This window comes from Orbicella franksi, chromosome 15 (genome assembly GCF_964199315.1).
Source record: "Orbicella franksi chromosome 15, jaOrbFran1.1, whole genome shotgun sequence".
NCBI classification, from domain to species: domain Eukaryota; kingdom Metazoa; phylum Cnidaria; class Anthozoa; order Scleractinia; family Merulinidae; genus Orbicella; species Orbicella franksi.
This window is the reverse complement of record NC_138159.1, coordinates 14875686-14901599: the sequence shown is the minus strand read 5'-3', so window position 1 is coordinate 14901599 and position 25914 is coordinate 14875686. Positions and strand designations below refer to the sequence as shown.

Here is a 25914-nt window from a genome sequence, read left to right as displayed (position 1 = left end):
TTCAACTCATCCTTCACTTTACTTCACTTTATTGAAGTAGTAATTCATTTTAGTAACCACATCTAGGAACGTTCATAATTAGTATGATTAATAACAAACCCAGCAGGGAGAACTGATCTAATCAGCCATTAAGCCAAAGCGGACGGGCTCATATCATGCCATTTTTTAATTATCATTTATCGATTTTGGCATCCAAAGCTAACAATAAACGGTATTTATATCTGCAGGAAATATATCATTTTGATACTTAGATGAATTTATGGGTATCATTTCAAATTCATTAACTTTCCTCTTTTGCAGTACTGTACTTCTGTTACTTTCTTTTTTCTTTCTTTCTTTCTTTTTTTTTTTTTTTTTTTTCTGTCAATTTAATCAATTCATGGCTGCTGCATGGACTGTCGTTCATGGAAGACAAAACTTAATCCCGAGTAACGCATAAAGAACTGCACATGAATCACTGTGCACAGTTTTCACTCTGTTCCTCTTATCAATGATTTCTATTTACTAATTTTATATAACCAGTCTCTTGCCGTATAACTACGTACCGCCATATGGATCATAATATTCTAGGGCGTTACGCAGTTTTAGATCGCATTGGCCCCACTAGTTTTTGATTACCGCGGATTGATTGAGTGTAACAAATCATAATCTGAGAGTAGCTTACAGTACTACTACCTCTGTTATTTCATACCTATGATACATTTAACATCCAACAGCTAATTAAAATATAAATTAAGCGTTTGAAGTACTTAAGTTGCGGGCTTTTTGCATTCGTTTGTCACACAGTACATCGTGATTCGTTAATTTAAGAGGTTAAACTCTTAGTACCCTTGCAATAAACTAAATCGCAAAAGAAGGGTCCTAAAAGAAAAGTAAAATTGAGTTGAAGAACCGAAAAACAAATTGCTCCACTTTGCAACAACAGGCAAAGGACATTAATTCGAGAGGCAAATGAAATTGAATTAAGAATTGAAGTGGGCACGTTAGATAATAAAAGAAGTTTGAGAGAGAAAACTGAGAAAAACTAGGCTTGCACTACAGTGAAACAGACTGACCTATGAGCTTGGTGCGGAACGCTCAAATTTCATTCTCTCAGTGCAGCTATCTACCGTCACATTATGATAGTCACATATAGCGTCAAAAGGCAGTCCTTCCCATGTTAACTCGAATACACATGCACAAACAAACAATTTATTAAAGCTGCCACGACGCCTGATAAAATAATTACAAACCACTTTGCAAAAATCATTTATATTAAAGCCATCCTTAACTTTCTGGCTTTTACATGACAGACAAAAAAAAAAAAAAAGAAAAAAGAAGTACCAGAAGAAGAGGACTTCAGAAGGTAGAGGAAAGTTAATGAATTTACAATAATACTCGTAAATGCATCTACGTATCAAAACTGATATATTTCCTGCAAATAAAAATAGCGTTTATTGTTTGCTTCAGATGTCAAAATATAAATCATAATGAAAAATGATACAAAAATGGTATGATATGAGCCCGCCCGCTTTGGCTTAATAGCTGATTAGATCAGTTCTCCCCGCTGGGTTTGTTATTAAATGAACATTTCTAGATTTCGTTATTACAATGAGTTGAAACAATAACCGAAATACTTTGAAATACTTTTCGCTATAAGTTATTAACTAGCTTAGATTATTAAATATGAAATTATCTTGTTTCCTGTAGGGGCGTCACTAGAAATATTTCTGGAATGTTAATATGCTCGGTGCAAGAGGTTTTGATATGATACTTCCTTGATTTTCTTTTTTTCTAAGTTAATGATAACATCTGGATAAAAAAGACTACTAATCTAAGCTAAATGCCCCAATACAAACAAACAAATTTGCGACGCCCTTCCTAGACTTGTAATTATTTTGTATGTTTTTGAGATGATTATAGGTGCAAGTGCAGTTAACGCCTGTCTGCCAATTGTATGTCCTTCTAGAATGGTCAGCCTGTTGGGTGTCAATTTTTTTTAAAATTATCACAAGTATAGTCTTGTAAAGACAGACCCTTTTCTTAACAACAGTACAGCATTCTTGGAACAACCGTTGTTAAGTGCCAGTCAAACATAGAATCCAAAGCGCAGTCATTTTTGAGTCTAAACTGAAAAATTAGTGATCATTAAAGTACATCCACTATAATGAAATACTAATTTAACTTGTTACCCCCTCTGGGTTTGTTGGCAATCATTGTTATCTGTACAGGAGCTAAAGTTGAAACAGAAAGATAAATGCCACGTCCTTGGTTCTAGTTCACAAAATGCACTGACTGGGGAAATACATAGATTTTTAGACGTATTAGCTACTTTAAACTAATAATAACTACAATGCTTGTAATGCTTATGTGCAAAACAAATTTTTAGACCAAGTTTGGGTCATACCTGCTCTGCATAGAGCTTGTGAACACTGGTAAGTTTGTCGAGTAACCCTGAGAAAAATTTGAGATAATTTCATTCACTTTTGCCCTTAGAGTAGAAACAATAAAATCCAGAAGGTATTTCTGCAATGTTAATTGAATCGATCCGCGTCCAGGATTTCATTTCTCCTTTTGAAAATGTTTTCGAAGACAACCATGTATTCTGTATAAAGATTACTCTTATTCCAAACAAGAGGCAAAAATAAAAAGAGAGAGAGAGAAAAAAAAAAAAAAAATTGAAAGAGACTACTCAGACCTTGCGTTGTGGTGTCAGATAATTGCAAATTGACAACGTGCCAAGAAAAGCGTTATTTTCAAAACGAGCCAGTGGCGTCAGCTTTGATAATTAATCAGTAAATTTCATAATTGGTGTGTTACAGTTTGAGTGGCAAAGGAAGAGTACTGACTTAAAAGTGAAATTGGGAAAAAAAAAAAAAAAAAAATGGGCCAATTGTTCAATTTTGTAACAACAGGCAAAGGAACATCAAGACGGTTGGTATGCACTGACAAAACATACTGCCTACCTTTTCTCTTCAAGTAAAAACCCAAGAAAAGTAACCAAGTGATAATTTGATCAAATTGAAATTATGTCTTAATTCTGACCAATTTTAACGCCGACACAGGCAATTGCCATTTTCTTTATGTGTTCATATTTTAATATTCCTTAAACCGCAATGCTAACAATGAGCGTTCTTCTGCCTGTTGGCCAGTCTTGATACTTGAAAACTTTTGTAGGTATCATTATCAATTTAATAGCGTTTTTCAACTTTTAAGTCTTCTTGTTCTTCTGTTACCCCTTCTTTTTGTTCTCTCTCGTGTTAAAGTCGCAAAAGTGTTAGGTAAGTGAAACAGCCTTCTTTAATCAACATAAACCGTAATTTAATTAGCTGTTGCGGTAACCTTTCAGTTGTTATGTTTGTACAACTGTATTTGAAGTAGCCGTCGCTTTCCATTGAATGTTCCAAAAATAGAAAGAAAAAAAAAACTAGTTATGTACTTCCGTGTATACCAATCTAATATTTTGTATGATGGAAGCCTATAACTAATCGGGTAGTTTCTGTTTTAGGCGATAAAATGACTGTTATCGATAAGTGAAATAAACACAATTAATTAAGTTTCTTTTTTTGATTTTATTAATTTGCCCTTAAGAACAAAGTACTCATAAACGGTGCATGAATTCAATATTTTGCTTGACAGAGTCCTCTAATTAATCAAGTTTCCCTTTTAGGCGGTAAAATGACTATGCTTTCTATGTCGGTTATATGAAACATGAAAAGCGGTTCAATTGCAAGGTAAACAAACAAAATTAATTAAGTTTTCTTTTTTATCTCGTTTAATTAGACCTTAAAATAGGCTTTAATTGAACAATGATTTAATTTGTGTACTTTTACTTTCCACGTATGGATGCAGGAGACATCTGGTCAGCTTTGTTACAAAGTGTCTCTGGCTTGTGATTGGTTCAAGTAGATTTAGGGCGTGACATTGGGTTTTATAACAGCACCTCTCAGAGCTGAGGTCTCATTCACCCTGGTGATTTGGCAGAAAGCAGATCGAGCACAACAAGAGCTGTAAGACTGATATCTTACGTTACGTCTACCATCATGGTAAGTGTTGCACAGCAGAAAAGGCTGTACTTCAATTTCACAAATTCACAGATCTGCAATTAATCCCAATTTCATTCCACAGAGTGTGATTAAACCAGAAATGAAGATCAAGCTGCGTATGGAAGGCACTGTAAACGGGCATCCGTTTGTTATTGAAGGATTGGGAGACGGCAAGCCTTTCGAGTAAGTAAAAGCTTAAAGATGTTTAATCATTGCGGTCAGTTGTACGGTCGTCTCCTTTCGAGCAGTGCTTAGTTTAGTTAGACTGGAGAATTCGACTAAGCCGTATTTCTTTCGGGATATTGCCTCAGATGCAGGCTCTATCTTTCTTCCCTTAGAGCTTGCGACCATTAAGGTGACGAAGAACATAGCGAGAAAATCTACATTGAGACTTACAATTCTTATTTGTTATCCTTACATTGAAATCGATACCTAAAATGTACTCAGCTTCGCTCTATGTTAAAATAATTGCAGGGCTAAGGATTGATTTTCTTCTGTTTAATATGCCAATTCCGGCGTAAGCTCTATTTGCCATACATTTGTAAGCCAAGCAAATTACTGGCCGGGGCTATACCAGACTGTTAAGTGCCAAGTTATAAAAACCTCTTTATTTCTAGTTAATCAAGCGATTCCTACCTTTATTTCTCTACCTTATATCTCTTGGTTTCTCTTTTCTTTTCCATTACAAAAGAGTGTATCCTGCCACATTAAGAGTCGTCGAGTCGTCATTAGTGTCAAAGAAAGCACAGAAAAAGTGCGCACCATTTCAAAGAGCGAGCAATTCAGTAACTCGGTCAATCGGAACGTACTGTACTGTTTCATGGTGCGTGTAGAACAAAGCTACCCAGAAAACAACAATCATACGGTTCTGAATGTTTGACGTCAGACTCTCAATGTCGAAAGCAAATATTTTCTTGATTAATTTGGGCTTTATAAAGTAACAGAATGAATGCTGTTGCACCAAGAGAACGAACTTAGCTGAAAATTTCAGAACTGTTCTTTACACTAATCAGCTTAAGTACATCTCTGTCTTCGTATTTTTCTCAGGACTCTGTGACTGAACAAAACTAATGCATTGCATATGAACAGACTTTACCTTACCCTTGGTTTCCTGTTTTTGTGTTTTAGGGGAAAACAGAGTATGGACCTTAAAGTCAAAGAAGGCGGACCTCTCCCTTTTGCCTACGATATCTTGACAACAGCATTCCATTACGGCAACAGGGTATTTGCTGAATACCCAGAGCATATAACAGACTATTTCAAGCAGTCGTTTCCTAAGGGGTATTCTTGGGAACGAAGCCTGACTTTCGAAGACGGGGGAGTTTGCATCGCCAGAAACGAAATAAAGTAAGTAAAATGTAAAGCTGATCTGCTCTGTGCATGGAAAAAAGTAGCATTGTGTTCCAGATTGATAAAATTTGTTCAGTTCCAAACCCATTAGTGTCTTTTCGCCTTCTTGTTTTGATGATCCTGGAAATTGTCATCATGAAATATTTTGAACTAGAATTTTAAATATCTTTTAATTCTTAAGTGTCAGTGTTTATATCAATACGGACCAAAATAACAAAAATTGCTTCTGGTATCACTGCCGTGCCCCTTGTACTAGGGCACTTATATCTTATTGAACGAGTTTCTATTAAACTACATTGCAAACCATGCCTTTATTTAAATCCTTTTCTTGTATCTTTGCTTACGTATCTTTGGTAAAGCTGAGTATGTGTCACTTCTCTTTGATCAGAATGGAAGGCGACACTTTCTATAATAATGTTCGATTTGATGGTGTCAACTTTCCCCCCAATGGTCCAGTTATGCAGAAGAGGACGGTGAAATGGGAGCCATCCACTGAGAAAATGTATGTGCGTGATGGAGTGCTGACGGGTGATATTACCATGGCTCTGTTGCTCAAAGGAGATGTCCATTACCGATGTGACTTCAGAACTACTTACAAGTAAGCTTTCCTCAAGACATAGACAATTCTTGGTGGATAATGTAAGAACAGAATCAGTAACCTAAGCTCTGCCTTCTTGATTATGGATGTCCCTTGTGGAGATTGCGGTTGAAGACGACTCCAAATTTAGCTGGATCACAAAGTTTAAAACTACCCATTGTGTATGTACCCATCACATAACCTTACCTACATGTAGGAGAGAAAGATAAAGTCTTTTTCTCATGTTAGTGAAGTTTCGGAGGCAGGTACTGATCAGTGATAGGTGTTTTTAGGAGGAAAATAGTTTAATTGTATCTCTTATAAGATTACGCACCCAGCCCAGTGTCACTGATCCGGATTGTTTTTCCTTTACAGAGCTAAGGAGAAGGGTGTCAAGGTGCCAGGCTATCACTTTGTAGATCACTGCATTGAAATATTGAGCCATGGCAAAGACTACAACAACGTTAAGCTCTATGAACATGCTGTTGCTCATACTGGGTTGCCAGGCAACAAACGACAATAAGCCAACAACTTGTTTTTTGGAAACTTAAAATGTGAAACCGTTTCCATAAAGATGAAACAGTACTATCAGATTTTATAGCCTAAGTAATTATTACAATGGAAACAATATCTCTGTAGCTACCCGACTGAGGCATAGGCAGCGTCCATCTGTGCACATTTAAGTATTTTACTTGGTTCTACTTATGAGTTTTGGGTTTTAGAGAGGAGTGTTTTTGAGGTTTCGTGATCTGCCATTACTGATAATGGAACTGACGCATTTGGCCCCTTCCATTTTGGGACATCGTGGCTCGGTTCTGACACCTATACTTGCGAAAATACTTTCAGCTGATTTTACAATTTCCAGTAAATGCGTTACTTGAAGAACTGTATGGAATAAAGTTCTGATGTATCCTTTAGATATAATCCATCTTTAGTTCAGAAAATTTTATCTCAATGTGGGCGCTGCTTCTTGTTTACAGTATCATATAGCATAGTTGAGAGCTGATGTCGGTATTTAACTATTTTTTTTTTTCATTATCTGATTGAACTTGGGTTTCTCTACGGTAAATGTTTTCTAGCAGCATTTAGTGTTATTACTTGCCAGTGATAGAATGAATGATTTTAGGATTGAATGAATTTTTAGTGATTGAATGATTTTAGGTGTAAGTTTAACATAAGAGGAAGATATGGTAAGTGACTAAAATAGCGTGATAATCATATGCTAGCAATTTTTTAAGCTTTTAGTTGTTACGGAAAGATAATGAGTGTGTGTGCATCTAATTAAGCGTTCGAAAATACATATAATCAGCAATTGTAAGAAGAGTATTTTGAAAAGGAGGCATACTGTATGTGAATAATAGAGAAGAACTTTCTGAGAAGAGTAATCCAGAGAAGAAAGAAAAAGGTCAAGGATCGAAAAGAGGATATTAAATAAATCTTGTAGTTGAACTTGTTTTGGCTGTTTTACAACAAGGGGTACCTCGCTCGCTGGGCTAGTTCCCCCAAAGGGCGCTCTACATCGGCAGCACCCTCTTGGATGAGAATAAAATTGTTCTCGAAGCCAAGTTTTGTGGAATTTTCTTTCTTACGGTACTGGCTTGTGGAAGAGTGACTTTTACGGTAAATGCAATTAACAATTCAAATGTTAAATAATTCTTCCCTATTCTTCTCACTTTCTGTTTTTATTTAAAACTGTAAAGTACAACATGAATGGTTTAAGACGTAAAACAGACTGAAATAAGTTATTCAGTCAGACAGTCAGTCAGTCAGTCACTCATCCCAGCCTTCTTTTTTTTTTTTTTTTAAGTCAGTTCAATTAACCTACAAATTTTCATTTAGGCGTGATGAAATTTATTGCTTTATTCGAAGTATTTCTGTGAAAACAAAATTGGATTTGGTAGAATTTTCAACTTCTCGTTCCCCATCAAATTCTTACTCAAGTCGTTACGTAACCGAGTAGAATAGAGTCTGCGTCGACACATTCCAGGAACCACTAAGCTGCGCCGTCTCAATTGTTCTTTTCTTTGTTTTTTGTTTGTTTGTTGTTTTTTTTTGTCGGGTCCATCGGAAAGGGACCTTATGCAAAACACGACGGCAAAGGCAACGAGAACGTCACCAGACAAAAGGTTTAATGAGCAGAAGAAGGGTTGTGCACGTGCTTTTTTATTTTTTGGTACATTCCTTTGTCGTCCTCTGCAAAGCAACAACATGAAATGACCAATTTTCAATTTTTTTGACAAGGGGACCCACTACGGCTAATTTTGCGAATTTCTGTTAGGAACTGAGCGGATTCGTAACATATAACTTGTAAACAGTTTTAATACCGACAAACACACTGAATAGATCTAAGTAAATGCGAAATTCCAAACACACTTTTTTAAATAGCAGTCGTCCTCGCCGTCGCCGTCCTACATACGTAAAACTCTTTACTTGTATCACCCATAAATGTAATAAGAACCATAAATGTATTTGAGACGTTCTGGTTTCGAAAAGAAGAGAGGAGGCAGAAATCCAGGCAAACGTTACCTTACAGAGAATAAGTCTGTTTTAATTTTAAATTTCTTTACCAGAAATCGAAAGAAATCGTGCACTCCGTGTCCGTTAGCAAAGATCCTTCAAGCCATTTTAGCGGGAGGTAGTGGATGGCTCCGTTTTGTACCCAGTCAATCACTTAATAGTTCTGGAGGGAGGACAAAACTGCTGGCTTGCAGAAGGGATGGGGGAAGTGGAACTATTTAAAGCAAGATTACTATGCTTTGGACAAAGTTGTAGTCCAGGAATACTTTTTTGAGCCAGGGTAGATATATTTGATATCCCACCAGCACGTGGGCCATACAACACTAAACAAAATACAGAACAAAACCTGGTTTATTACAACGTTAACTCTTCAAATAGCAGCTAATACTAAAAGCAATTGTGTAAATATATTCAGGTTTGTATTAACATTAATATAGGCGATAGCGAATCAGTAAAACTGTAACATAATGTGGAAAATAGTCCTTAACAGTGTCTAAGGAAACCGAGATACGCCTTCGTTTTGGGTCCGATACCATTTTCATTTGCTTCTTTAAAAGGTGGGTGGCTAGCCACCCAATCCACTCCTGACAAATGTATTCTAAAAGAATGACTAAGTCTTTAAGTGAATCGAACAAATGACTGTAGAAGTGCGAACCGGAAGGGATAATGCTTGGCTGTTTTGGTTTTATTTTCGCTTGAAGCCGGGGCGTCCCAGAATTTTCTCACTTGCCTGTGAAATTACTCTAACAACCTCAAGCTTTTCTAATGTATGAAACTTTATCAACTCCCGGCACTTCAATTAAGCGGACTTAAACATCATCAAGTCCCACCGCCTCAAACGCACTTAGTTTAGACTACTCGAGATTTCGTCTGGTATATAGACTAGATACTCATACTGTAAGTACTTTCTAAATGTTCGCACGGACTACAATGATGGCTTCTCGGTTTTTGGCCTCTGGGCAAAAACGGTGCTGCGGGAAATGAGTCCTCCAAATTGGTGTACAGAACCCCTGTCCTCCCTGTACATGTAGTAGCCTGTTCCAGGAAGCGGGCGAGCGAGGAAAAAACGAGAGAGAATAAGGTATCTTCGTTCACTCGTCGACGACTATTCGAAAGCCTGGAACGGGCTACTCTGTGCTGACGAAATAAGGGAATGGCAGGGCTTGTGGCCCCTTGACTCAGAGGTGATAGGCAGTTTATCACATTTATGGTTAAGCCGTATTACATTTATGGCCAAATTTTATTACATTTATGGTTGGTGGATTTATTACATTTGTGGTTAAAAGTTATTACATTTATGATCAGTATTACATTTATGGTCAATTCTTATTACATTTATCGTTGGTATTACATCTACGGTTTTTACTATATTTATGGGTGATACACGTACTAACCTCTGTTAACCAAAATGCTATAATTTTTATTCGAAATATCGTTTTCTATACTTCGTGCCTTTGTGCCACTGCTGGTCAGAAAAAGCTCAGAACAAGGTTATTAATAGCCATGTAACCGCAATGCTTTTTTGGGAATTGTCCTTGAATATGACTGTGTGTTGTTTTTCTCATGATCAGACACCCATTGATGCAAGAGAGTCCAAGTTGCTATAAATTGAGAAAGAATTGTCGTTTGAATATCCCCAAGAAGGACAATCATACTTTCTTTGAGCTGCAGCAAGATCACATCACTGAGCAAAACTACAAATTTTATGATTTGGCGTTAATAATTGTTTCATTACGACCTGTAAAAGTTTTATCCTTTTACTTCTTTGTCTGGCTAAGTATTAGCCTTGTATTCTGATAGAGTTTCGAGTCCATTGCGAAATCTGTGTTGAGAAATCTTGAATATCATTCAATTCTCTTTTCTGCATGCTGTTACACGGCTGATAATCGGTCAAGTGTGATGAAATAAAGTGATCAGTATTAGAGCCAAACTCAGTCAAGGATAAAAGCATGAACTAGGGTAAAATCTGACCTCGGTAAGCAAGAAACAGGTGTAGACAAAAAGACGACTAATGCATGGTAATGTTTCGCTATTTTGCGGGCATGGAGCAGAGGGTCGGGGACGGGTACGAGGTGCGATTTGAGTAAACAGCGAGATTAGAGTTTGAAATTAGTCGACGTTAGTGGAGTGAGATATTCTACGCTCTATGGTCAGCCTTCGCCGTGTGCAGTCTGAAAGTTCGTTTTTCTTTTTCTTCGTTATCCACGAATGCTAATACTACTCAATTCCGTATATTTCTCAAAAGCTATCACTTAATGGCATCATTGAAATTTTTGTTATTTTGTCAACACTACATTAAATGAGGAAAGCCTAAAGCCCCTAAGGTGGCGCTACTGCCTTAGTCCGGGGTACATGTTCTACTGCTTTGTTTGTTTGTTGTTGCTGTTGTTGTTGTTATTGTTGTTGTTTTTTGTTATTGTTGTTGTTTTTGTTTTTCACCTGCTGTTTTTTAGGGGTCCGTAATAGTGTAACTTTGCTGACATGGAATAAATGGCACGGTGGCCTGTCTGTCTAACGATACCAATCGAACGGCATTGGCAGAGATTATAATAAATCTCCCAAAATCGTGGCAAAAAAAAAAAAAAAAAAAAAAAAATAGCCCCTCTTGCTATATTTTCCGACGTTGCAAATTACACAAACAGGCGCAGGTGGCAGATAGGCTAATTAGCAAAACAAAGAAAGGGTAAATCTTTCAGAATTCCTAAAGAGAGTTAAGACGTGGTCAAACAATGCATGATAGTCCATGATACATGTGGATAGAGGGGGAAAGTTTCTAAGGAAACTATGGTGCTGCGTCGGTGGGGAGTATAATAAGATAATTTATAACAAGATAATGTAAATTGGCCACCGTAAAGAGATTCGAAAGCTGACGATTCGAGCGTTAACACTTCGTCGGAGCGTGGGTACAGTTGATTCTCTCCTAACTATCATCAACTATCATGCGCGTGGGCAGGCGGGAAAACTAACATTGATTATAATGAAGAATTTGAACAAGGACAAAGTGAGTGAAAGCTGATGATAGTGCATGATAGCTGGTGGTCAAAATAAAGCGCGTGCTACAACTACAGGTCTCATTAACTTACATGTCCCATTTGATCAGGGCTTTACCAGCAAAATTTCGTGACAAACGCAGAATGGCATAATCTGTAGCCGTGCATAGTGAAAACTGGAATTAATTGCATTGTTCTGCTGAGCAATGAAAATTGGATTGCACTTGTTGTAGTGACTCACTTACTATGAAGAAAATATCGCCGAAGTCACTGATGGACTTCATAATCATGACTGATTCTTGCTTTGAAACGTCCACCATTCCCGTTGTAAGTAGTTCTGAAGTCACATCGTTGATGGCCTCCTCCTTTAAGCAACAGAGCCATGTTAATGTGAAGGTAAATTAATCAACATGACACGAGCGTGGGACAAAGAAAAATTCTGAGTCCCCGACAGGAATCGAACCCATGACCTCCCGAACACCGGGCGGGCGCTCTATCCACTGAGCTACGAGAACTCATGGAGAGCAAGGTCATTTAACTGGGTTCATATATGACAGGTGTCCTACATACTGCTAGGATCAACACTATCGAAGTCATCGTGAGTAGTGATAAGTTAACAAAGATGGTGAATTTTAAGCTCGGTAATGAAATGTGAAGGTAAATTAATCAACATGACACGAGCGTGGGACAAAGAAAAATGTTAACATCACCCTTCAGAACTCCATCACGCACATTTATTTTCTCCGTGGATGGCTCTCATTTCAGCGTATTCTTCTGCATAACTGGACCATTTGGTGGAAAATTTACACCATGTAATTGAATTTGATAGAAAAAGCAGTCGTCTTTGATCATTCTGTTGAAAGAGAGGTAAGACGAACTCAGTGGGCAGACAAATTTTATTATTGTTTTAAATTAAGGGACATTTATACTTTCTATTCATGTAGTTCAGCAGTTTCAAACAGGTGCCACATTTTTAAAACGTGACTTCAAAGTAGAGCTATTTTCGCGTTTGGTTCAAAACTCGATTTAACGGGTAGAAAATCTTCTTTTAACCGTTGAAGGAACAACATTGAATTATAATTGCAACATGGCTAAACAAACTGCTATGATATATCTATAGTTGCAAAAAAGAATTGGAACTTTTGAGCGAATATTATTTTTTTTTAGAGCGCAATATGTGCTATTTTTCCAGTTTCGGCGGGCATGAAACTTGTGTCGAGCGGACCGAACTCCAATCAGTCCTAGGAAACTTCAATTGGAATTTTTAATGAAATAAAACTCATTTTAGGGATTGACTAGGTAAGGGCTTTGAAATCCCAGCTTATGAGAAAAATCAAATTTTCGAAGTAAAATCAATGGTCGGTTCTTACAGAGACAGCCTCGTAAATTGTCTGTTTTATTTTAAGTTTTTCGCTGAGAACAAAATCGGTTTTAGATGAATCTTTGACTGATTCAGTTCGTTGCGAGACCGAGTTAAGGAAAGAGTCTGGGTTCAGGAAACACTGAAGCCACTAAACTGTGGCATCTCAATTATTCAATCATTTATAAAGTGATTAGGTAACAGAACTACTTAACAGAAATGAAGAGAGAACGCGCACTGGTAGCACTGGGGTTTAAGGAATGTTAACTTAGGAACATATATATGAAAAAAAATGATATTATCAAAATAGCAACTGATATATTCAGTTCCGGACGTTCGCGTTTTGCGTATTGGTAACTTAATGGCTTTGTCATGGATCATGAATGACAAATATCTGTGTCGGATCTAAAACTGGAAAAACAAAAGAGACCGGCGATTTTTGTTCTCATTACAAGGAAAAAGAAATCAAATTAGATAAAAATGATCTGGATGATTAGCCTAACAAGACACGTTGTTACAGTGAGACTGGTAGAACTTAATTAATTAAGGCGCAATGTACTGTTTACCTCGGTTAAACAACTTTGATTATTGAACACACCGGGTGGTATCATTGATTGAATAATACCCTTTTCTACTTTTAAGGTCTTCTTGTTCTTTTGTCACCTTTTTTGGTTTGTTTCTTACTGTCTTTCTCTGTCTGTGAAACCGACATTTGGTGGCATTGCTTCCTTGCACATCGAAATTTAATCATATGTCGCAGTAACCTTGAATTGTTTTGCTTGTACAACTATCTAGCCGTCGCTCTCACTTAAGCTTAAAAAAACAACAACAAAAAAAAACAAAACAAAACAAAACAAAAAAAACATATCAGATTGACGCTAAGGAAATGAAGTTTAAGGTAATATAAATATATAAAATAAATAACTCATTGGCCTGCTTCTCAGCTTATTGAATTTAACACGAAGATAAGTGCACGGGAAAAATTATTTAGTGCATTTTAATTTTCTTTGATGGCCATCATGTCAGCTTTTTAACAAAGTTTGTTTGGATTGCGATTGGTTCACGGCAGAATTCCATTGGAGCATTCAGGGGTAGAGCAGCACCTCTCAGAGTTGAGGTCCCATTCAACCTGGTGATTTGGCAGAGAGCAGATCAAGAACAACAAGAGTTTTATAAGGCAGATATCTTACTTTACATCTACCATCATGGTAAGTGTTGCACAGTAGAACATTGTTTTGCTTCAGATTCACAGATTCATAGATTAATATTTCAGATGCACCACAATTTAATCCACCAGAGTGTGATTAAACCAGACATGAAGATCAAGCTGTGTATGCAAGGCGCTGTAAACGGGCACAAGTTTGTGATTGAAGGAGAAGGAAATGGCCAGCCTTTCGAGTAAGTAAAAGTTTAAAACTGTTCAACCATTGTGGTCATTACTTCCAACAGTGCTTATAGTTAAAGGAAATCATAGCGAGATCAAGACTTCCCACTCATTAATTTTTGATCCTGCTGCAGTAAGAGGTCGATGTATTGTCATTTTTGTAAAATTAGTACTGAAAAAGTGTGCAGAATTTAAAATACTGCGCAACTCCTTAACTCAGACGGAGAACTTACTGTAATGTTCATATTTCTAGATGTTTGAGGTAGGACTCCCAATGTCGAAATCAACTATTCACTTGCGAAATTGCGGCTAAATTTAGTGGCAGAATGCTGCTGCATTAACAAAATGTTAAAACTGTTCTTCATGCAAGGAAAATAACTTTATTCTACCAGGGTAGCCCATTCAGCAATGAGGCTCGGTATCCATAGGGGCCCTGGGATAAAGCAAAGTAGATTTCTGCCGTAATTACTTCTCGGGACTTTGTGACAAAGAAAACAAGAGTTTTGCATTGCATGAACAGTTGGTTTTGTTACGTCTTTGGTTTCTTGTTTGTGTTTTAGGGGAAAACAGACTATGGACTTGACAGTCGTAGACGGCGGACCTCTGCCTTTCGCTTTCGACATCTTGACAACAGTATTCGATTACGGCAACAGGGTATTCACCAAATACCCAGGAGATATAGCAGACTATTTCAAGCAGTCGTTTCCTGAGGGTATTCTTGGGAACGAAGCATGACTTACGAAGACGAGGGTATTTGCATCGCCACAAACGACATAACGTAAGTAAGATGTAAAGATGATGCGTCCTAGGGAAAAACATAGTTCTAATCAAATCACTTTGATTTGAGCCTCTCTTAACCATTAATTATCATTTGGTTGGAATTTATTCATAAATCTATTGGTGCAGCTTTACCATTGTTACTCCCTTCTTTTTTATTGTAAGTGTTACGTTATCATGATATATTTTGAATTAGTTTAACGACTTTTCCTAAAGTGGTTCTCTCAGTAAAACTACAAGGAAGGGAATAAAACGTAAAGGTTCTATTATTATTATCCTTCTGTGTGGATGCTCTTATATATCCTAATGTACAAGTCTATTTTAAATTATATAGCCAATCATGTTTTAAAAAAAACATCGTTGTTTTTCTTTGCATGGTAACACTGACTATGTTTTATTTCTTTTTTTTTTTATCAGAATGAGGAAAGACGTCGACAACCGTGAGCGTTTTCTTCTATGAAATTCGATTTGATAGGGTAAACTTTCCTGCCAATAGTCCAGTTATGCAGAAGAAGACCGTGAAATGGGAGCCATCCACTGAGAAAATGTATGTGCGTGATGGAGTGCTGAAGGGTGATGTTAACACGGCTCTGTTGCTTGAAGGAGGAGGCCATTACCGTTGTGACTTCAAAACTACTTGCTACTATTACTACTTACTACTATTTGATATATTTTACGAAATCTTCTCAAAAAAAAGAAAAAAAAAAAAAAAAGATTAATTTTTAGTAGTAAATGTTTGGGTGGAATCCATTACCTGAGCTCCGACTGCTCGTATATGGATAATGAACATGAACCAAAACTATATGCATCTCAAGGCAACACCCAATTATTTTCCCACCAATCAATATTACCACGGCTGAGATATTGTAATATTTTGTTAGTCAACTTCAGAAGCTTGCAGCCATCAGTAATTGAAGCTTTTACTCATGTAACAGTATTGCAATGTTGCAATTATATGCTGATGCACCCAATAAAGTGTCACTAATTCGAGTTCGATTACTCCATTGCAGAGCTAAGAAGACTGTTCGGTTGCCAGAGTATCACTTTGTTGACCACCGCATTGAGATCTTGAACCACGACAGAGATTACAACGACGTTAAGCTGCATGAGCATGCCGAAGCTCATTCTGGGCTGCCAAGGCAGGCCAAGTAAAGGCTTTACAAAAAGCCAAGACGACAACAACTGAAAAAGAAAAGTTTTAGTTGTAGTTTTTTTTGTTTTGTTTTGTTTTGTGTTGTTTTGTTTTTGCTGTTTGTTTTACTTTGACAGGAATTTACTCGAATTAGTATTCGATACTTTGATTTAAAGATTGGTGTCGGGAATATTAAGTCTAGCTCTAGAGTTAAGTTTGTTAAAAAGCAAGGTTTCTTTTTTTCTCCGGATTTCAGCATACAGATAGACTTTATCAACTCAGTTGTAGACAAATGCAAGTTAGAAAACTGAAGTGAGAATAAACTTGTTGTCGAGTCCAGATTTTGTGGCGTTTTCTTATCATGGAGTACTGGCTTTTGGAAGAGTCTGCGGTAAATAAAATAAGCAATTCAATAGTTTTCCTTCCCTCGCTTTCACTGTTTTATTTCTTGTTGTTATTTGTTTAAAACGGTAAAGGACCACAAGAATGACGGAAGATTTTAAAACGGAAATCAGTCACTCATCAGTCACGCGTTCACTCCTACCTCCTTTTTTTTTTTTTTTTTTAAGTGAACTTACATGTAACCTCCTCTTATTTGGGCTGATTAAATTTTCTGTATTAATTTAAGTATTCCGCTGAGAACAAAATCGATTTTCGATGAATCTTTGACTTATTCAGCTCGTTGCGAGACCGAGTAAAGGAAAGAGTCTGGGTCCAGGACACACAGAAGCTACTGAACTGTGGCATCTCAATTATTCAATCATTTATAAAGTGATTAGGTAACAAAACTACTTAACAAAAATAAAGAAAGAACGGCCGCTGCTAGCACTGGAGTTTACGGAATGTTAAGGTATGAACATATACACACAAAAAAAAAAAAAAAAAATGATATTATCAAAATAGCAACTGATATATTTAGTTCCGGACGTTCGTGTTTCGCGTATTGGTAACTTAATGGCTTTTTTATTGATCGTGAATGGCAATTATCTGTATCGGGTATGAAGCTGCAAGAGGGCGGCGATTTTTGTTCTCATTACAAGGAAAACGAAATCAAATTGAATAAAAATGTTCTGGATGGTTCGCCGAACAAGAAACTTCGTTACAGTGAGACTGGTAGAACTTAATTAATTAAGGCGCAATGTACTGTTTATCTCAGTTAAACAACTTTGATTATTGAACACACTGGGTGGTATCATTGATTGAATAATACCCTTTTCTACTTTTAAGGTCTTCTTGTTCTTCTGTCACCTTTTTTGGTTTGTTTCTTACCCTCTCTCTCTCTCTTTGTGTGAAACCGCGACGTTTGGTGGCATTGCTTCCTTGAAAACCGAAATTTAATCATATGTCGCAGTAACTTTGAATTGTTTTGCTTGTAGAACTATCTAGCCGTCGCTGTCACTTAAGCTTGAAGAAACAAAACAAAACAGAACAAAACAGAACAAAACAGAACAAAACAAAACAAAACAAAACGAAACAAAACAAAAAAAATATGAGATTGACGCTAACGAAGTGCAGTTTAAGGTTAAAAAAGAAAAAAAAAAAAAAAAAAAGAATTAAACAAATAACTCATTGTCCTGCTTCTGAACTTATTGAATTTAACATGAAAATGTACACGGGAACAATTACTTAGTGCATTTTAATTTTCTTTGATGGACATCATGTCAGCTTTTTAAGAAAGTTTGTTTGGATTGCGATTGGTTTACGGCAGAATTCCGTTGGGGCATTCAGGTTTAGAACAGCACCTCTCAGAGTTGAGGTCCCACTCAACCTAGTGATTTGGCAGAGAGCAGATCAAGAGCAACAAGAGTTTTATAAGGCAGATATCTTACTTTACATCTACCATCATGGTAAGTGTTGCACAGTAGAACATTGTTTTGCTTCAGATTCACAGATTTATAGATTAATATTTCAGATGCACCACAATTTAATCCACCAGAGTGTGATTAAACCAGACATGAAGATCAAGCTGTGTATGCAAGGCGCTGTAAACGGGCACAAGTTTGTGATTGAAGGAGAAGGAAATGGCCAGCCTTTCGAGTAAGTAAAAGTTTAAAACTGTTCAACCATTGTAGTCATTGCCGCGGCTTCCAACAGTGCTTATAGTTTAAGGACATCATAGCGAGATCAAGACTTTCAAACATTTTTATTTTTCTTGCCCAGAAATTTGTAACCAATATTTACACAAGAATTCTAGAGCTATAAGTTTTCTTTTCTTCTGTTGAATACATGTATGTCAATTCGTAGGCTCTATTTGCCAAGTTAGTATTTCTAAGGCAGGCAAAATTTACCTCAAAACCAATGTTTTTATTCAGTTGAGTGGGTGTTATATCAGATTGATGAAAACATCCTCTACATGCGGTGTTTGCCTTTTTTCTTAAGCACATTCTTTATTTTTTATTACATTATCTTTTATTTGTCACTCATATATTTTTAATCCTGTTGCAATAAGAGGTGGATGTATTAACATTTTTGTAAACTTAAAACTGAAAAAGTGTGCAGCATTTAAAATACCGAGCAACTCATTAACTCAGACGGAGAACTTACTGTAATGTTTACATTTCTGGGTGTTGGTAAGACTCCCAACGTCGAAATCAACTATTCACTTGCTAAATTGCGGCTAAATTTAGTAGCAGAATATTGGTACATTAACAGAATGTCAAAACAGTTCCTCATACACGCTAAGTAACTTTATTTTACCAGGGTAGCCCATTCAGCAACGCGGCTGGTATCCATAGGGGCCCTGGGATAAAGCCAAGTAGATTTCTGCCATAATTACCTCTCGGGATTTTGTGACAAAGAAAAAAAGAGTTTTGCGTCTTTGGTCTCTTGTTTGTGTTTTAGGGGAAAACAGACTATGGACTTGACAGTCGTAGACGGCGGACCTCTGCCTTTCGCTTTCGACATCTTGACAACAGTATTCGATTACGGCAACAGGGTATTCGCCAAATACCCAGATAATATAGTAGACTACTTCAAGCAGTCATTTCCTGGGGGGTATTCTTGGGAACGAAGCATGACTTACGAAGACGGGGGTGTTTGCATCGCCACAAACGACATAACGTAAGTAAGATGTAAAGATAATGCGTCCTAGGGATAAAGGTAGTAATAATCAAATCACTTTGATTTGAACCTTTCTTAACCTGTCCAATAATTATCATTTGGTTGGAGTTTATTCATAGATCTATTGGCACAGCTTTAACATGTAGTCATTCCCTTCCTTTTACTGTAAGTGTTATCAAGAAATATTTTAAATTAGATGAAGGACTTTTTCTTAAGTGGTTCTCTCAGTAAAACCATAACGATGGGAATAAAGCAAAAAGCTTATAGTATTATTATCCTTCAGTGTGGACTCTCTTATGTATTCTAATGTACAAGTCTATCTCAAATTATATAGCCAACCATGTTTAAAAAATATCGTTGTTTTTCTTTGCATGGTAACACTGACTATGTCTCACTCATTTTTTAACAGCCTGGTTGGCGACTGTTTCCACTATGAGATTCGATTTGATGGTGTGAACTTTCCTGCCAATAGTCCAGTTATGCAGAAGAAGACCGTGAAATGGGAGCCATCCACTGAGAAAATGTATGTGCGTGATGGAGTGCTGAAGGGTGATGTTAACATGGCTCTGTTGCTTGAAGGAGGTGGCCATTACCGATGTGACTTTAAAACTACTTACAAGTAAGTTTGCTGTGTGTTGAAGTGATTTGATATATTTTACGAAATCTTCTTAAAAGAAAAGAAAAAAAAAAAAAAAAAAAAAAAGATTAATTTTTAGTAGTAACTGTTAGGGTGGAATCAATTACCTAAGCTCCGAGTGCTCGTATACGCCGGATAATGAACATGAACCAAAAAATATTCATCTTAAGGACGGTGCCTACTTTTGTTGGTGCGCACACGTTCTGCTCATCACGCAAGCCATGCTTTAGCTCCACGCGCGCGCTGGGCTTGAGATTGACGCAATCAACTACGCTATCACGTACACGACAAAATGAAAGCAAAATTTTCCTACTGTGACCAAATCAAGTTTAATGAACCTGTACTTAAACCAGGAACACCAGAATAGCAGCATATCGCTAACCACTTACTGTTTACGTCTTCCAGCTGAAAACCTAACTGTTATCTGTCGAAAATTATACTGAAATCCAACTGTAAGCATGTACCTGCAGATGGCGTAGTGCGCGCACAAGACAAGTGCGAGATACGCAAATGTCTTACTTACTGGGGAGGTGACAGGAAAAAATGTAACGGGCACCGTAAAAGTTTTCAAAAAAGATCAATAACCTTAAAAAACGCGTGGTTACCCCTACATTTTATATTATCGAATGGAAGTGGCAAGTCTATTCAACACGTGATTAGTTTCTTGTTGTGAGCAAAAGGTTTTTAGACTGCATTTTAGCTGAACCAGAGGAAGGCTGTCAGATACGCTAAAAGCGCTTTTGCAACAATTTTGTTATTAAAAACATATCAAAAAAAAATGTTTTTTATTACCGTTTGCCATGTAGTTTAAAGATCTTTTATAATGTGTTTGCTTTTCGGTATGTAAAGGCGAATTCTGTGGAAATCTGTGAAGAAATATCCTTTCCTTTTTTTTTCAGGAAAATGCTGATATCAGCATTTTTGTTGAGATTCAAGGCTAATTATCTCGAAAAAACGGGTGGCTACCCCCATTTTTCTTTGTAGATTCCAATAGCCCTTGCAAAGATCTACTTTTTCCGCGTGGTTCTAACCTGGCGCAAAAACCTTTGCAATTAGTAGGCACCGTCCTTAAGGCAAGACCTAATTATTTACCCATGGCAATCAATATTTCCTCGGCTGAGATATTACAAGTCATAGTATTTTTTTTTAGTCAACTTCGGAAGCTTGCAGCCATCAGTTTTTACTCATGTAGTAGTATTGAAATGTTAAAATATATGCTGATGTACCCAACCCAGTGTCACTGATTCGAGTTCGTTTGCTCTATTGCAGAGCTAAGAAGGCTGTCCGGTTGCCAGAGTATCACTTTGTTGACCACCGCATTGAGATCTTGAATCACGACAGTGATTACAACCACGTTAAGCTGCATGAGCATGCCGAAGCGCATTCTGGGCTGCCGAAGCAGGCCAAGTAAAGGCTTAACGAAAAGTCAAGACGACAACAACTGAAAAAAAAAAAACTTTTAATTTTAGTTTTTGTTTTGTTTTTTGCTTTTGCTAATTTTCTTTGTTTTCCAGTGAAAGGAATTTACTCGAATTAGTATTTGATACTTTGATTTATAGATTGGTGTCGGAAATTGTTAGACTAACTCTAGAATGAAGTTTGTTAAAAAAACAAGATTTCAATTGTTTCTGTTTTTGTTTTTGTTTTTTTTGCGGGATTGCAGTATACAGATAGACTTTTTCAACTCAGTTGTAGATACATGCAAGTTAGAGAACGGAAGTGAAAATAAACTTGTTGTCGAGTACAGATTTTGTGGAGTTTTCTTATCATAAAGTACTGGCTTTTGGAAGAGTCTGTGGCAAATGTAATAACCAATTCAATAATTTTTTTTACTGTTGTTGTTCTGGTTGTTTGTTTGTTTAAAACGGTAAAGTACCACAGGAATGATGGAAGATTTTAAAACGGAAATCAGTCACTCACTCACTCCTGCCCTCCTTTTTTTTTTTTTTAAATAAACTTACATGTAACCTCCCCTTATTTGAGCTGATTAAATTGTCTGTTTTATTTTAAGTATTTCGCTGAGAACAGAATCGGTTTTCGATGAATCTTTGACTTATTCAGTTTTTGCGAGACCGAGTAGAGGAAAAAATCTGGGTCAAGGGAACACAGAAGCCACTGAGCTGTGGCATCTCTATTATTTAGTTGTTTATAAAGTTATTAAGTAACAAAAATACTACCGAAGCTCATTCTGAGCTGCCGATCGAGATAGGCCGAAGTAAAGGCTTAACGGTTAAAAAGCCAAGACGACAATAAGGAGAAAAAAAAAATGATTGTTTTTGTAGTTGATTGTTTGTTGTTGTTGTTGTTGTTTCGTTTTTTTTTGTTTTCTTTTTCTATAGAAAGGCATTTACTAGGAGGTATGTGTTGGTACTTAAGTTGAATGATTTCTTTCAGAATTTGTTAGACTAGCCCTAAAGTTAAATTTCGTGAAAAAAAAAAAAAAAAAAAAAAAAATAGTCTCCATTTTTGCAGAATTACAGCATGATGATAGACTTTTTTAATTCACTTGTAGAAAAATGCAAGAAAGAAAACTGAAGTGAGAATAAACTTGTTGTCAAAGCCAGATTGTGCGGAGATATCTTACCATACAGTGATGCCTTTTGGAAGAGTGAGGTCTGCAGCAATTGAATTTTTTCTTACCTACTCCACCACGCCACCCATCCCACCCCCCCCCCCCCCACCCCCTCCTTCCTGTTGATTATTCTGTTTAGAACGGTGAAGTAGATCAGGAATAATTGAAGATTTTAAAACGGTAAACAGTCTCTGGTTCAGTGCAGTCAGTCGTTTACCCCCACTTGTTTGGCCTGTTTAAATTTGTTATTTTAATTTAAGCATTTCTCTGAAGACAAAATCAGGTTTCGCTGAATCGTTCACTTGTTTAGTTTGTTGCGAGATCGAGTCGTAGAAAGCGTCTGTATCTAGTGAACACAGGAGCCATGGAACTGTATCATCTCAATTATTCTCTTTATTGTTACTTTTTGTTGGGGTAATCTGAGCATAAACAATCACCTTTGCGAGTCCGTGGTCGCTTCTGGGTATCAAAAGATAAACATTGTTTCTAAATACTGTCTACTTTGCTTCGTGGCTCTCTCCATGCTGCTCTCTAGCTGAAGCTTAGAACACCTTTACCAAATATCTTGTGCGCGAAACGGCTCTAGAAATCTGCAAAGATTTCAGTATCTTTCTTTCTCGTAGACGACCATCCAGAATGTTTGAATCCAGATGATGTAATTTTTTTAATCAATTGAGAGGGAAGTCCCGAACAATTCAGTACCACTCTAATTTCCTTGAACTGTAGCAAAATGTATATTGTGTCCAGTTTTGAGCAAAGCTAACAATATCGCGATTTTTGGTGAGGACCTGTGTAAGATCTGCGTTTTGTACATGCATCTCTGGCTTGCAAATAAGCTCATCGGCAACCCCAGCCGACTTACGCAATTCTTGTACGATGTGTGATGACTTTTTGCTATGATTTTGCCAAATTTATATATTTTTTGTGGGTTTGTCTGTTTCTTTGCTTTTGTTTTTCGTAACATTAATAATCTATTCCTTTCTTTCTCCTAATAATCTCTCCGTGGGGTGTAGTGTGAAAAAAAAAAAAAAAAAAAAAGGAAAGAAACGAAAAAAGAAAAAAAAAAAAAGAAAAAGAGAAAACCGGAATCTTCCAACCCATGCACATGCGTGAATGTATATCTCGCTCTATAATAAGTGTCTATGGCCGAATTACCTGTTTTAATTCGACGCAAAATGGCTGCCAACGTATAGCCTTGTACCATGCACTTGTCGTGCTGCAAGCGTATAAACATACTACTTATAGACGAAGGGCCACAATTTGTAAGCAAAACCTGGCGACGCGAGGCGACCCCACGTATCCACGAATAACTCTTTCTTTACATATGCAATTACTGGCTGGCGATTAGAATAAGCGCAATTAACTAGATTATCATTTGACCTTGTGGAAGAAATAAACCGGAAAAAAAAAACAAATAAGAAAACAAAACAAAAAAAGAAATAAAGCATTGAATTGAATTTCGCTAATAAATGTGTTAAACGGAATACGAAGAACGCCAGACAAGAAAAAAAATCGCTTTTTGTTATAGTTTATAAATTAACTTTTTAATTTCATATTTATGGCTTATTCTAATGTGCGAATAAAGTCATTTAGTAATAAATGCGGTTAGCCTTCCAGGAGCTTTGTTTTATATGTGTAATAACGCATGAAGTGGTGGGTATAATTAGTTAACTAATTAGTTAGTTAATTAATCAAGGTGTCTCAACAGGTGGTGAGACTAAACAAAATATCCGTTCCATATAAAGAAACGCTTGAGTCATTGCTCATATTATAATCATGACATGATTTCTTCAATGAACGATACGTTGATACATGAATGATCTCACAACTGCTTAAGGACCTCCGCGCCCGCCCCTCTCCTCCCCCCCCCCCCTCCAAAAAAAAATAAAATAAAATAAAATAAAAGAAAGATGGGGAGGGGGGGGGGTGATATTACCGTGCTTGTTTTGGAGATAAGGCGAGTTGAAGACCTTCCATTTTTAGAGGTTTTCGTTGTTTTAAGAAGATGTTAGCTCACATTACTGATATTTAGATACAACGCTGTCAGCATCATCATATTTAAAAAAAAAAATAGATTAAAAAAAAAATAGAAAAAACTTTACGGTGATCGTATAGGAATGAAAAATCGGCAGTATTCAAACTACTTTTTTAATGTTCTCAAGCAATTAGCCTGAAACTTGGCGACAATATATAACCTGTCAATCGCTCGCGAAAATCACGTTTTTACTTTTTGAGATTTTGACATTTTTCGCGGGAAAATGACTCGGAAAAACTGCTGCCAAATTTTGTTTGTTAAAATATAGCACATCTAACGGTGGCTTGTAAAAGTTCTTGCAATAAAGATATCAAGCCTGAAAAATTTCTTGTAATATCTGTATCCATGCAAAAGATATGACATTCTAAAATAGGCCATTTTCGAGTTGTCTTCTGCCTCTGCGTCAAACCGAGTCTTCCTGCAAAACCATTCATATGGAAATGTGTTTCACCTACATGTTCATTATCATAAAAATCAAACTTAGGTTTTTCACGAGGATTCCTTTTGAAACAGAGGCACAAGGTAACTCGGAGATGGCCTACCGTAAACTGTCGCTCATAAGACCTGGCCTTAAACAACTTCGTGGGGGGTTTTGGGTGGGCTTATAAACGGAGGGGATTACATCCGGAAGAGGAAGCTTATAAGCAGAATGAAATATACGTTTTGAAATTGAGGTGCAGCACTGTTGATAGATGTACGTTTTCCATATACTGGTTTTTAATTAGGCTTTAAAAGATCATAATAAGTTGTCTAATTTATATCATTTTATACTAGGATGGGACATATATCCGAAGGGAGGGGGGTGGGGGTATAATCAAAGAAAAAATATAGTTTGTTTACAGGTAGATGTGCTTATAACCTGGGGGGGGGGAGGGGGGGCTTATAAGCGGCAGATTATGGTATACATAGCTGTACGTGCACATGTCATTGGTCATCGTTAAATTTGCTCAGAAACTTGACTGCGAGAGCGTATTTGATGTTGACAAACGTAACATAGGGCATATGGCAGATATCCAGTTCAATTCAATTCAATTTTTTAATTTAAATTCTCACATAAATTAATTTTACAGAGTTGTCAGAAAAAAAAATAGAATACATATAAATATATACAAATTACATATAGAAGATGATAAATAGCATAAATGTAATAATTTACAATTGCGATATATTAAAAAAAATGTTTCTCTCTCCTATTACTTCATATTCAATTACAGTAGAAGCTTCTAAAATGGAATAGTCACGCACGGGCGATCCTGAGACCGCGCAGGCTAAGCGATGGTTTAAAGGTGTAAGAATTCATAAAAATGGGTGACTGGAACGATTGCCCTTATATAGGACGAGACGTTCTTGTCAGGATATTTTGTAAACGGTTATACTTCACATTTCTTGTTAAGAGGATTAGACTTGTCAGCAATTAGGATACTGGGGTGGACAAACACAAATTTAAGGCTAGAGAGATTTTTTTTTGTTGTTGTTGTTGTTTTTTAACCGGTATGAG

General features: G+C 36.7%; 2 protein-coding genes, 1 long non-coding RNA gene and 1 pseudogene across 7 annotated transcripts in view; all 4 read left to right on the top strand.

The window, feature by feature from the left end:
- Window positions 1-25914, top strand: part of LOC145470193 (uncharacterized) — a 370979-nt gene that overhangs the window by 123994 nt on the left and 221071 nt on the right. The gene's annotated exons all lie outside the window — the stretch shown is intronic.
- On the top strand, window positions 3700-6484 carry LOC145470186 (GFP-like fluorescent chromoprotein cFP484). The gene is made up of 5 exons (XM_081454018.1): window positions 3700-4025; window positions 4108-4208; window positions 5154-5372; window positions 5764-5973; window positions 6328-6484. The coding sequence occupies exons 1-5, from the start codon at window positions 4023-4025 to the stop codon at window positions 6473-6475; spliced, it is 681 nt and encodes a 226-aa protein (XP_081310144.1). The 5' UTR covers window positions 3700-4022; the 3' UTR covers window positions 6476-6484.
- LOC145470191 (GFP-like fluorescent chromoprotein cFP484) lies at window positions 13946-15034 on the top strand (annotated as a pseudogene). The gene is made up of 3 exons (XR_014042448.1): window positions 13946-14027; window positions 14117-14217; window positions 14764-15034. The product of XR_014042448.1 is annotated as a GFP-like fluorescent chromoprotein cFP484 (transcript).
- On the top strand, window positions 17580-21423 carry LOC145469932 (GFP-like fluorescent chromoprotein cFP484). Of its 3 annotated transcripts, XM_081453751.1 has the most exons (5): window positions 17580-17959; window positions 18049-18149; window positions 18954-19172; window positions 19582-19791; window positions 21079-21423. In XM_081453751.1, the coding sequence occupies exons 1-5, from the start codon at window positions 17957-17959 to the stop codon at window positions 21218-21220; spliced, it is 675 nt and encodes a 224-aa protein (XP_081309877.1). In that variant the 5' UTR covers window positions 17580-17956; the 3' UTR covers window positions 21221-21423. The 3 variants fall into 3 exon arrangements, with proteins under 3 accessions (XP_081309877.1, XP_081309876.1, XP_081309878.1); XM_081453750.1 differs by having other exon boundaries at window positions 17580-18149; XM_081453752.1 differs by lacking the exon at window positions 17580-17959 and having other exon boundaries at window positions 18133-18149; window positions 18813-19172.

Bases quoted from the DNA above. Each gene is read 5' to 3' on its own strand.
- LOC145470186 (XM_081454018.1), top strand. The intron at 4,209-5,153 runs GTAAGTAAAAGC...TTTGTGTTTTAG, and splicing joins GGAGACGGCAAGCCTTTCGA to GGGAAAACAGAGTATGGACC. The intron at 5,974-6,327 runs GTAAGCTTTCCT...TTTCCTTTACAG, and splicing joins GACTTCAGAACTACTTACAA to AGCTAAGGAGAAGGGTGTCA.
- LOC145469932 (XM_081453750.1), top strand. From the start codon at position 18,025: ATGCACCACAATTTAATCCACCAGAGTGTGATTAAACCAGACATGAAG. The intron at 19,173-19,581 runs GTAAGTAAGATG...ATTTTTTAACAG, and splicing joins ATCGCCACAAACGACATAAC to CCTGGTTGGCGACTGTTTCC. The intron at 19,792-21,078 runs GTAAGTTTGCTG...GCTCTATTGCAG, and splicing joins GACTTTAAAACTACTTACAA to AGCTAAGAAGGCTGTCCGGT.